We start from the raw sequence: 13,280 nt of genomic DNA on the forward strand, positions 1-13,280 counted from the left end.
TCTTAAAAATCAGTATCTAGTGTAACTATTGAACTTTTATTGATTGCATATTTCTGAAATTGATTTCTTCCATTTAAAATTAAAACAAACAGGTAAGATGCCTCATGGCATGTCATCAAAGTATAGTCAAACATCACTATCAGTCTAACCTAGGTCAAACTAATTTTTTTTCCGCACGGCTCAACTGGGTTCAAAACTAAGGACGGAAAGAAAAATATTTAACTTACCAAAATTTAAATCATAACTTCATTGTTTGTTTTTACACACGTCTTAAAACTTATTTTATGGTTTAATTGAGTTGGATTTAGACATTTGTAGGCTTGGGGAAATCAATTTTTAATCGCCTAGCAATAAAAAATTAAAAATACAAAAAATTTTGCAAACTTGTATGTTGAAACTATACCTAAAACATGTTTATTTCAAGTTTGAAATACCACTGTTTATGTATCACATATATCAAAATTTATTTAAAGATAGCAATTATATTAAGCATAGATAAGTAGGAATATTAATCTAATTTTATTTTCTATGTAACATTTTTTAGACAAATACATTTTTATTATTTCGTACTTTTCTTGATATTTTCCATACAAAGTTGTCTATAATTTCATTAAATGATGAAAATCAAGTATTTTACTTTTAATGCTCATAATGGATAAAAAATTTAATTTATCATTGTGCATTGAAGTCGTCAATCTATTTTTGATAATTTTTAATCATGGAATTGTGCGTTTGTCACTAAAATTGGTTACCATTATAACAAGAAAAATGCATGCTACTGAAACATTTGGAAAAGCTGTTCATAAAATGCTCATTACCTACTAATTTGTGTTGGTTCAGAATTAGAATAAAGTTTCATAAATTCAAGAAAATTAACAATTTCACATAACACATAATAACTTATCTAAATCATTTTTGTAAACTGTTACAAGTTATTTAGGTGATTCTTGCAGTTTTTCATTACTAAGTTTATATAAACATCGAAAACAACTAAAATGATCACATATAACTTTATATTATGCTTTCTGTCTCTGATTGATTGAAATTTACAGTTGCTCAATTAGCTCAATTTGCTCAATTAACAGGTAGAAACAATATATTTAAAAAAGTCTAAAGGATTAAGTTAGACACCTGATGAGCTCTTGTAGCCCATAGGATCTAGTTGAATATTGTGCTAAAAGTTTCGTTTTCGAATTATTAAGGTCTAATGTAGGAGCTTGAAGGATTTTATTAGTATTTAATAGCATTAATCCTATCCAGAATATCGTGCAAAAATGTATAATATTTTATTGTTTCAGGTTTACACATCTTTTAATATGATCAAATAAGTATAAGTACTTAATGACAATTAGTAGCAATAATCAATAGCATTACTATTATTAGTTCTAGCATTTGATCGGAAACCAGTCACAACGAACACAACATGGGTAATTAACATTTAACATTATAACAAATCATTCTTTTTCATCAGTGCAGTGTAAATATAAATACATTATTGTAACAACTTTTGCAATATATTTATTAGAATAAATTTTAGTCATATAGAGCAAATTAGACAAGTTCAAATTCGTATTCTACAAATTAATATGAATGTGCCGTACATTCAAATATTTAATACTTCAGTAAACGTCATCTGTTTCTCGTTTTTGAAGTTCTCAATATATATATAATATGAAAACATACAATAAATAAAACAAAAATAAAATATTAAAAACGATAAAAAATTAATAATAAAATTCAAAAACAATTTAATATCATATTTTTCTAAGCATAAAGTAACAGATTTGTAAAATAACAATGGTTGTTTATTACAATAAAAACAATACGATGAAGTGCATGCCAACTATTATACTCTAAATAATTATAATATTTAGACTTTACTGCATCAAAATATAAGACATTAAAATTAATACACTGTAACATAATACTTTAATATTACACATAGATATCTATTTCACCAAGGTACAAAAAAAAAAAAAAACAAAACAAAAACTGATTAGGTCTTTAAGGTAACAATAGAATAGGTATTGAATATTAAATTATTTTGGTCCCACTAAAGTATCATAATAACAAATAATAATAATAATAATAATAATAATAATAATAATAATAATAAATAAAATAGACATATTCATTAACTAGGTTCATTTATGTGCTATAATATGGTCTTATATTATGCAGGTATCTGTATAGGTAAGAAAAAATAATGGTTAATTGTAGACATTCTATTTAATATAATAAATAAAAATTTAATATAGATACAATAACAATAGTTAATAATATCATTAAACAGCTGTGCGGATTGAAAAAATGGGAAGTAAAAACTAAAGAAAAACACGTTATGATGTATCTAATGTGTATTTTGATACGTCTAAGTTTAAAAGTTCGAGATATGGCATAAATTATTAAATCATATAAATAATAATAATGATTTATTTTGCAACTATGTGGCTGAAATTGTCCATGCACGAAAACAACTTGAAATTCAAAACAGTCACAGAGTTTATATACGTACCAAATTATTTTAATACGTTTTTGTGATATTATTGCTTAATCACTATTCAGTTTTCAAATTTGACTTTTAGGTTTTAAATTTTATAAATCATGAAAAAACAAATAAGCTTTCAAGATAATAATATATATTGTTGTTATAAACGATTCGTATAAGGTACATTCTATATTATGTTATTACAATATTTGTATGTACACGAAAATGAACTAAGTCTAATATTTTATCAACGTTAAAATAATATCTAAATTCGAATTCATCTAAAATTAAATTCCGATTATTGAGCATTAGGTATATACGGTATAGACAGTAAATGTCTGTATAGCTATATTTCAAATAACAATATATGTTCAAATAAATGTATTACCAATTTCTAAATTAAACTATTATATTATTATTATGTAAGATAAGATTATCCTACTTAACTAAATAAATATGTTTTATAATATATATAATATATAATAATCTGTAATCGATATACAATCAACATATAATTTGTATAAAAAAACAAGATAAAATCTATATTTAGAATATGTATCATTAATTAATAATTAATATTATTGCTAGAAAAACAATTGAGCAACGGTGGACAGCTACAGATAGATGGGATGTTTGTACAAATTAAATAAGGATCTTGTTGTAAGCACTATAAAGTTTTGAATTGTGTGCCTCATACTATCCTTCCCCTGTGAACCCAATATTTTCGAAATTAAAGAATATGGTGAAATGATTTTTCAACATTTGTGTGTATAATTCTTTTTTTTCAGTTTTCTATTAAGTCCATCGTTGCGATTGTTATAAAATATAGATATTTTTTAACTTACATAAATACCTGTATAATAATATATATGAACAATAATAATAATAATAATAATTTTAAAACGTATTGCTTCATATGCATAAGATATAAGTATATAAAAGTTGTTTAAAATAAGATAAATTAAAAAATATATGCACAATGTATTATAATATTAAGAAAATGCATGAATATGTTCGAAGTTTTAAAAGTGGATTGTCAGACACAAATATATAATTTACTTTCCTATGAAACTAATTAATTTCCGTGTAAATAATAATTATATACACACGGTCGATATAAAAGCACCTAGTAATACGTCCTATTAATTCGATTGTCAAAAACAAATAAAAATGTTATAATTAAATCTAGAAATGTTAAGTTCATAACAGTTATTACCTAAGAAGTAATTGGCAACATTTATCTTAATCTTAATTTAGAATACTAATCGAATGTAATGAATTAATAAAAATTAACAATATACATTTTAAATATAATACCTACATACAATGTGGTTAACTAAACACGCTCACTATAATAATATAGTATAATATATAATAATAGTGATGGAGTAATAGAAATGCCATTATCTAATCACAAATGTATTGAGCATGTTTAGTGAATCACTCGCTGTATACACGGGTATAATTATATTTACAGTTTCATTTGAAGCAATATATTAAGGCACTGAATATTATTTAAAAAATGTAAAATGTTAGAATATCAGGGTATGGGTAGATATACACAATAGAATTGTGATCATGATTGTCAAGTAGATTTTAAATTGTTCACAAGTGTATTATAAAATATAGTTATGAATTATACATGATCTATGTTACACTACCGTATCAATAATATTATAGTATGCACCATGCAAGAATATTTTCTTCCATACATAAAATATGTGTTGGTATGATAGCAAAAATAACAAGAAGGGAAATTATATAAGTCACCTACCTATAACATTGTTATTGTATAAAGATGTATCATAAGTCAGGACCCTGTACAACAATAAAAACTAAAGAGAAAAATATTTGTGACATAGAAGTGTCCACATGTAAAGAATATTTAAGCATGAAGAGCAACAGTTTCAAATATAATTATTTATATAAACAGACTGTAACAGGAAGGCCTGACAAATGAAATAATTTTTGTTTTAATCAATATTTATTAACTTTTTTTTATACATTATTTATTGACATTTGCATTGCATGTGTAATGTAACATTTTTCATTTTTTTAATACTAAAAATAAAAAATTCAAAGGCAGCCAATTAGTAAATCTAGGTTTAAGAAAAATGTTGACTGTAAAAACATTTATTTGAGACATGTAGTTTATTTTTAAATTTTTTTAACAAAGTTAATCAAACTGTAAAAATCATTTTAAATTCAAAAAGTTTAAATTTGAAAATTAATGGAGCTTACTTCAAAAAATATTGGCATTTTAAGAAATCACAAAATCTACTTGACATAGGTATTTTTTTTACAGCCAAGAGTTTTCCAAAAACAGATTTAAAAATTGGCTATTTTGATATTTTTTCATAACATATTTTTATCTGATATTAATTTTATATTTTTAGTATCAAAAAAAAAAAAAAAAATGTTACAATTAACATGCAGCATAAACGTCAATAAATTATACATAAAAAATAAAATAAAAATAAAAATATATTGACCATAATAGAAGTTATTGAATTTGTCAGGTCATTCTGTACACTCTATATACATAAGCTACCTTGGATTTTTTACTTGAGTAATAGAATAATAAAAATTTGATATTATGATATGCGTAATAAGAAATATCAAAATCGTTATAGCAATATGATGGCCACAGTATTCAAGCAATTAAACCTTTTTTTCAGTAAGTTAGTGGCAGTGCAAAATAAAAATACGATTATTGTATACAAATATAGAAAGAAGGCCTACTTGATACAACTTAAAATTCAACAACAATAAACATATTATTATGTATAACAATAACAAATCAAAAGAATTAAAAATTATTTTTATACATTTAAAAATCTAACTGGTATAAAATGAAAAGTAAAATTCAAGTATTGGGGTGAAACAAGTAAGTAAAAACAAACTCAGTCCTCGACAGTTTCTTCATTTTCAAGCACATGTTTGAACCAAAAGGGTTGGAATGCATGTCCGTTTCCAATGTAGAACTTGCTCATGAATTCAACCCTGACAATTGTAATATGCAAATAATGACTTATCATAAAATAACATAAGATATATCAATGATATATTAATTTAAAAGCGAGTTTTGAATATTTTAAAATTGTTAATTTTTTGTATATCTTAAAATACTCATCATTAACTTTTAAATTAAAATATAATAAAAAGTCCATGAGATGCCCTAGATAATAATCTTGCCTTTAATTTTTATAATAGGTCAATTCACTCAAAATTTTAAACTAACAGAGCTAAATGTGATCTGCTGAGCTAAAATTTGCAAACTACGCGCTTGTACGGTGGAGACAACTCATGTGGGTGTAGGGTCTTCATAAGTAGGAATATAAATTAAAAATACGTACCAATGCAATCGAAGTGTGTGTAGGAAAGCCGATAAGCCTTCCATCATGACTAATATCGCCAGTGTGAACATAGACCACACACTGAACATAATATATAATTTGATGGCACCCCAATGTGTCTCGCTGGTCAATCCCAATCTCAAAACCATATTCCACAATACTTCAGATAGTTCTATGGATAAAATTGTATTTAAATAATGGGTTCAATATTATAATAATCTGTATAGATATGAGATACCATAATAAATATAATAAATATAATATTCATGGTATGCAGTGTACATACAATACACACACACTGCAGTGAATTATTTAGCCTGTTAAAATGATCTTCTCAGTCAATTTTTATGATTTAAAAATTCTAATTTCACAAAATTTTTATTATCATGATTATTTTTCATCTATATATTTTATTATAAAATAAAATACAGAATATTTGAAAAAATATCTTTCATAATGAAATGAGTTTATATTTAAAAACTTAAAAAGTCTAGAAAATTACAATACTGACAATTTTTGGTACTGTTTTGACCATATTGAATCATACAAAAATATTTTTTTGAAAATTAACAGAGAAAATTACAGTTAAATGGATTACTATAAATCTATCTCTCAAACCACCATTAGATCACTTTTTATTATCACTGATAAAATCTCTATATATCATAGTTCTACTCTTATTTTTCACTACAGTATATAGATAATTATGAAATAATAATAAACATGAACTTACGTGCGTGTGCTAGAGATAATGCCCATAGCCTAAGATACGAAGCTGTATGGGAAACGGTGCTTAACACATACTCAATAGTTTCAATGGATTGATGAATGAATATTTCAGAAGCTGGTTCATCCTCTTCATGACCAACAGCGTTGTTAAGCATACCACTCAATTCAGTTTCTTTTAGTTCAATACTCCCGTTCAACTCTCCACAGCTATCGGACTGATATAAAAACACATCCATAACATATATTATTATTTATCATATATTGTATTCTGCAATAATATTTTATAACATTTTAAAATATCATATAATAGTTGATGTTACTATTTGGACACAAATACAAAATGTAAATGTGACCTTGAAACAAGTGGTCTTGCGACCTAGCGATCTTACTATCAAACAATCAGAAATTAAAACTTCAGACTCTAGAATAACCATTGGGAGTTTTTAGTCCACCTTGATTAAAGTGATGGAGGAAGTTTTGAGAACTCCTTTAAAAATTCTCAAACCATCTCTAATAAAAGTAAGCATGGGGTGTAAATGATCCATGACATTCAGTAAACAGTTGAAGAACTGAGGTGGGGCATGAGGAACAAAAGAAAACTTTTACTAATAGTGAAATTAAGGTACTAACAGGCAATGAACATCAGTTTTAATGAACTGTAAAAGTATTAGTAGAGAAAAAATTGAGTGTCACAAATACCACTTTTTCTTTTTAATTTTAAGAAAATTATTTAATCTATGCCTTTAGTTACAATAAGAATGTGTGATAAAAGGGAATTTATGACTGAAACCATGTGAGGGAAGAAGCCATCCAGTAAAAACACTACCTATTTGTATTTATTTTTACTTAACACATATCATTCAAAATCGTTTAAATAACAAAGCTCTAGGGCGCTTGAAAAAAAATTGTAATAAATTAACACAAATCACAAACCGTATGTTTCTTGTGGCGTCTCTCGTACAAAATTATGTACAATGGTTTACCAAACAACATTACTGGAATACATAGCATAGCGATTATAACAAAGATCTTTTGTAAACGATCCTAAAATGTAAAAAGTGTCAAGTATGAAAAAATATAAATAACATTCTTTGAAATTGAAATTACTTACTTGTCCTTCAAACATGTATTCGTCACATCCGTCGAATGGTTTCGTGTGTTTGAAAAGCATCATATTAATAAACATAATGAGCACGGATGGTGCACATCTAGGGCTGGTCTTTAACGCTATAATAATTTATACTTTCAAAATAAACATTTATGATAACAATGATATTTAAATACACATACAATTTTTAGGACCATACCAGATCCATTTCATGAACATCAAGGACACCATATACAAAAACAACAATACCAAAAATAACATTTGAGGTATAAATTGTAAAATTATGTTGATTTTTTTGTTGAAATGTCTATGAACGAAAAAAATTAAATTTTAAGTAAAATATTTACATCATTGAACTGTTAGAAACCGTTTGTAATATACATACACGTGATTAACAACACTGAGTACAACACCAAACATCATATGAACAACTCCAAAAATGATTGATAGTTTCATTTTGTATGAATTAAGAAATATTATTTTATTAACAGCGACCTGAAGAATATAATATTATTGCAAATTGTCATTGATATAATTCATATTGTAAAGCATATTTTTTAGTTTAAATTACCTGCCAAACTGGATCAAGTCCCAGTGGATAAGGTTTCTGCAAATAATCTTCGGTAGCAGGATCTAATGTGATACTTTTGTTTCCAATGATATAACTTGGATTTTCGTTGATTGACCAACTGGAGCCGAACAAATTCACAGACTTTGAAAATACATCATTATATATAATTCCGGTATAAATTGAAAACAATCCCATGAGCAAGATTATGTAGCGACCACCAAAAAATATGTTCCAAATCTAATAAATATAAATGAATCGTTTTAAATTTTATGATTAATACAATATGGTAAATAAATTAAACCATAATGATATTAAACAATAAAATTAATCTCAATAACATTGAATTATTTTTAAATACACACATCAGGTATACATTTTTAATTATATATTATATATCTTTAAACTATATATTAATATTACCTATATTATTTTCGACACTAAGATAAAAAAAAAAACAAAAAACTGTAAATATTTAAAAGATCATTTAAATAAATATCTTGAAAATAATCTCTAAATACAGGTATATAATATAATATAAAAATTATGATTATGTACAATAGGTAGATACAAATAATAAACAGAAATATTACATGTGAAAAAACCTAATATTTTTGCGCAACATTTTTTTTTTATGTTAAGAATTTTTTTATTTTATGATCAATTAATAAATTATTGGTTAGATTATGAGAAAAGTGATAAATGTATTGATTTTACATTGATGCGTGTAGTTTTATAGGTCTGTTGTCATAAATTATTTGGGCAGTTATAGTGCTTAATTTTTCAAGAGAGTGCTTTCCAGTAGAAAATTGGATCTAATTGATACTTCAGAGAGTCAAAAGTAAAAAATAACTCACAGCACTTTTCAAAATAAACGAGATGAATAAAAACAAGTGAGCAAGTGGAGACCAGCCTGCTGGACAGAAGGTGAAGAGTGAGGCACTGTACTAGATGTTTTAAATTTAAATTAAATGATAAATCATTCAAAATTTTTGATTTTTTAAAGTTTTTTTCTGTAAATATCAGTTAAAAAGTGGGCGCTTTTGTATATAAGTATTTATTTTTTTACAATTTGGAATACACAATTTGTACAACATAGCACAATAAGTATATATGATAATATAATAGTAGCATGAATATTTTAAATTAAGAAGTCACCCATTGGTATTATGGTCTTCAGCATTAATGTTTTGAGAGTTGACAAGTAATTTATTTTAAAGGATATCAGTGCACTATTTGTTTTATTTCTCTAGCCCACGCTCAACATAGACAAACAAATTTGCGTAGAATTATTATTTCTATGTTTTTAAGTGATCTCAGAGAAAAAACACCCATAACAAAAAAGATGGAGAATAATATTTTTGAGGGAATGACATATTGATTTGTCTTAATATTGTTTCAAAACAATTTATACATCATTTAAATTTAGAGCATTTTTTTGTTAATATTGAAAGTCGAATACAAAATCAAATGAATAAATAAATGAATAATCAATAAAATATAATATCGATATGCGGTTTGTTAATTTTGAATAGAAACTTTTTTAGTGACATTTTATAAGCTCGTTTACTAAATTAGATCATTAAGGAGGGCTGCATTTGTTATGTACCACGGAGCACCAGTGATAAGTCTTAGGCAGGGGTCGAGAACCTTTTTGTAGGAAAGAGCCATTTTTTCAAAAAAATACAAAACTATGATATCCAGGGAGTCGCACTGAAGGTTTTGACAACCTTTTTTTAGTAGGCAATAAAAACATAATAATACGTCTTAAATTTAGAAAATATAGAAAAACTTTATTTCATTAATTCATTATTATTTATATTTATATTATTATTATTACTATTGTTTATACAAATATAATATTATTTAGTATACAGGGTGATTCTTTTATCAAACAACACTCATTATTTAAAAAAGTATTGACTTTTTTCAAATTTTTCTTTTTTCAAAATTGTAGATTTATACTCTTCTTGAATTGTTTATTTTTTTTATATTTTTCACCCTTATATTTATTAGATAAACCACTATCAACTTTTGATTTTTAAATGGTAACCTACACTTAAAATTTCATAAATTAATAAACCTATTTTTTTATTAACTATTACGTAAGAATTTCGAATTTAGCGCTAGTAGTTTATGAGTTATAGATATTTAAAGTTTTTGATTGGCAGAGTGAAGTGGTACGGGGTTACTCCGCAAAATGTTTGTCCACTACTCCGCTTGTCTAAACTTAAAATACTTATAACTCATAAACTACTCGTCCTAAATTCGATTTTTATGTATCTACATTTTTAGAAAAATATTCTGCTTTGAAATATGAAATTAAAAAACTATGTTACCGTTCAAAAAAGTAAAAAACTTAAAAAATGATAATGATAAAAAATATTTAAAAATATAATTTTTTAATAAAAGCGTTGGTTTTTTAACAACTTGGTACTATGTAAAAAATATTTTGAAAAAAGTCAATACTTTTTTAAATAATGAGTGTTGTTTGATAAAAGAATCACCCTGTATAAGTAATATAATTGATATTTTACGGATATCGATTTATTGATAATTATCCAAAGAGTCGCATGCGGCTCCGGAGCCACAGGTTCCAGACCCCTGTCTTAGGGTAATTGATTGGAAGGTTTATATAGGGCAAAATGCGGGAATACTAAGATAACTGAAAAAGAAAAAAAATTATTCTATGTAAATGCGTATTGCCTATATTGAGCATGGGCCAGAGATAGAAAACAGTTAACTAACACCAGTATAAATCAATTATACATCAATGGTAGTTACATCTTATGTTTTCTTTGATGGATTAAATTGTAATCTATCTTTTAGCTTTCAATGACAGTTCATCGTTATTAAGTTTTAATAGTAAATATTTTTCACTTTTTGCAATTCTGCCATATTGTTGATTTCCACGCACGTTAGAATATCTGACAAGTTCATAACTTTGTACTTACATCACAATGCGCAATTATGAGACTAGTAAATTATATTAGTCATTTATTCATCAAAAATATTGCTTTTATTGATATTTGTAATATTATCTTATGGATACAAATGTTACAACAAAAATAATTTTAAAAAAAACTGCTATTATTTATAACTATACAAAATCTTATTGCAGTAAAAATAATAACTTTCACAATTTACTTGAAACATGAGAAGCCCAAGTAGGTAGATCTTTGTATTAATATTTTATATACATGCTTAAAATGATGTAACAAAAAATATAAATAATATTAAACATTTTTATATTTACTTCATTTGAAGACTTTGTTTTAGACAATTGTTGTTCATATATGACCATATATGCGCTAAACACTGTTAAAATTATTCCATGGCCAGCATCACCAAACATTACACCGAAAAGAAACGGGAATGTGATTATAGTGTATAAGGCTAAATAAAAAATAATTACATTAATAACAATAAATATACACAAAAGTATCCAGTTTTAATTCACCAGGATTAACTTCTCGATAACCAGAAACGCTGTATGAATCCACCAAATTTTGGAAGCCCTGCGTGAACCTATTAGTTCTATTAAATGTTGGTGGATTTTCATTAGTTTCAATTATGTTTAGAAATGAAGGTATTGAGCTGCCTACAGCTTTCTATATAACAAAAATTGCAATCAAAATCCATCAAGTTGATAAATATACTTATAAGAAATTAATGATCTTACACTGCCTTCAGCTAATGTATGTCTGATAAATGCCAAGTCTTTTATTGGTATCCAGCATTCACCAATCAGACATTTTTTGGTAACGTCCATGTTAAATAAATTAAGTGTATGGTAGATAGCTTTCATTTTGCGAACCATAACACCCCAATTATGCAAATCTTTTGTAACAGTTGTCAACACACGCTGCCTATGGTCTCTTGTTTGATTTAAAACCTAACAGCAAATAATAAATTAATTAACTTAAGCAAGTCAATAAGCGGTATTGAGGGGCTAAATAATATTACAAATTACCATATTCAAATCTTCTAGTCTTGTTTTAACACCCTTTAACATCTCTTGTCTTTCAGAATGTGCACTTGGGCAATTATAAAATGAAGCATGAAATCCAGAGCAAACCTTTTTCACCCGTGACTTGAGCTGCTCTCCTTGGAAGAACGCAACAAACACAGTTTTGAAAATCTCATTTCCCTAAAATAATACATAATATATACATTTATTTATAATATACAATACAGTGTAAAAATGTACATTGATTTAGGGAACATGTTATTTCTTGGCAGGATTGCATTGGATTGCATTGGGAAAGTTTTGAAAAATACACAATTATAAGAACAATTTTAATTTTTCAACAATAACATACTATCAATATTTCTTTAAAAATAAAATCACCTAATTTTAATATCATATTTAAATAGAATTCAAAAATCTATATTTTTCAGAAATTTTGACTTATTAACAAAAATCAAAATTGACTGAACAAGAGCAATTTAAAATTTAATATATAATAAATATTTGTAGATTTATTCTAATGTTAAAATCCATCCATATTACATTATTTATATTATTTATTTTACTTCTAATTTGTATAAAATATTAAAGTATAATATCACAATGGAAACAGTTATTGAAATAATAATGATACATTACTTAAAATCACTTAAGAGGACGCCACACCGGCATGTGTTGTCTTGGTCGTACAAGTGCGTAGCATAGCAAATTTTACGCTCAGCAGATCACGTTTATCTCCGTTATTTTAAAATTTTGAGTGAATTGACCTATTATATAAAAGGCAAGATTATTACCAAGTGCATCTCATAGGCTTTTTATTATATTTTAATTTTAAAGCGAGTAATGAGTATTTTAAAATTGTAAATAATTTTTATATCTAAAAATACTCATAACTCGGCTTAAAATTAAAATATAATAAAAAGCCTATGAGATGCACTTGGTAATAATCTTGCCTTTAATTTTTATAATAGGTCAATTCACTCTAAATTTTAAAATAACGGAGATAAACGTGATCTGCTGAGCGTAAAATTTGCTATGCTACGCACTTGTACAACGGAGAC

At 25.7% G+C, this 13,280-nt stretch overlaps 1 protein-coding gene across 3 annotated transcripts in view; it reads right to left on the bottom strand.

Moving 5' to 3' along the window:
• Positions 1-1,492: 1,492 nt before the first annotated feature.
• The window catches only part of Vha100-2 (V-type ATPase subunit a family protein Vha100-2), a 47,922-nt gene continuing 36,134 nt past the window's right edge, over positions 1,493-13,280 (bottom strand). For all 3 annotated transcript variants that reach the window (XM_089219157.1, XM_089219162.1, XM_089219161.1), the window contains 12 exons: positions 12,223-12,399; positions 11,932-12,144; positions 11,710-11,860; positions 11,506-11,645; positions 8,253-8,489; positions 8,067-8,176; positions 7,864-7,988; positions 7,685-7,800; positions 7,507-7,617; positions 6,578-6,788; positions 5,845-6,016; positions 1,493-5,491 (listed from right to left, as the gene is read on the bottom strand). In XM_089219157.1, the coding sequence (XP_089075283.1) occupies positions 5,392-5,491; positions 5,845-6,016; positions 6,578-6,788; positions 7,507-7,617; positions 7,685-7,800; positions 7,864-7,988; positions 8,067-8,176; positions 8,253-8,489; positions 11,506-11,645; positions 11,710-11,860; positions 11,932-12,144; positions 12,223-12,399 (1,863 nt within the window). In that variant the 3' untranslated portion in view covers positions 1,493-5,391. The remainder of the gene's footprint in view (positions 5,492-5,844; positions 6,017-6,577; positions 6,789-7,506; positions 7,618-7,684; positions 7,801-7,863; positions 7,989-8,066; positions 8,177-8,252; positions 8,490-11,505; positions 11,646-11,709; positions 11,861-11,931; positions 12,145-12,222; positions 12,400-13,280) is intronic.

Source organism: Diuraphis noxia, unplaced genomic scaffold (genome assembly GCF_037042655.1).
Source record: "Diuraphis noxia isolate RWA-SAM2 unplaced genomic scaffold, SU_Dnox_SAM2 contig0002, whole genome shotgun sequence".
Lineage (NCBI taxonomy): Eukaryota > Metazoa > Arthropoda > Insecta > Hemiptera > Aphididae > Diuraphis > Diuraphis noxia.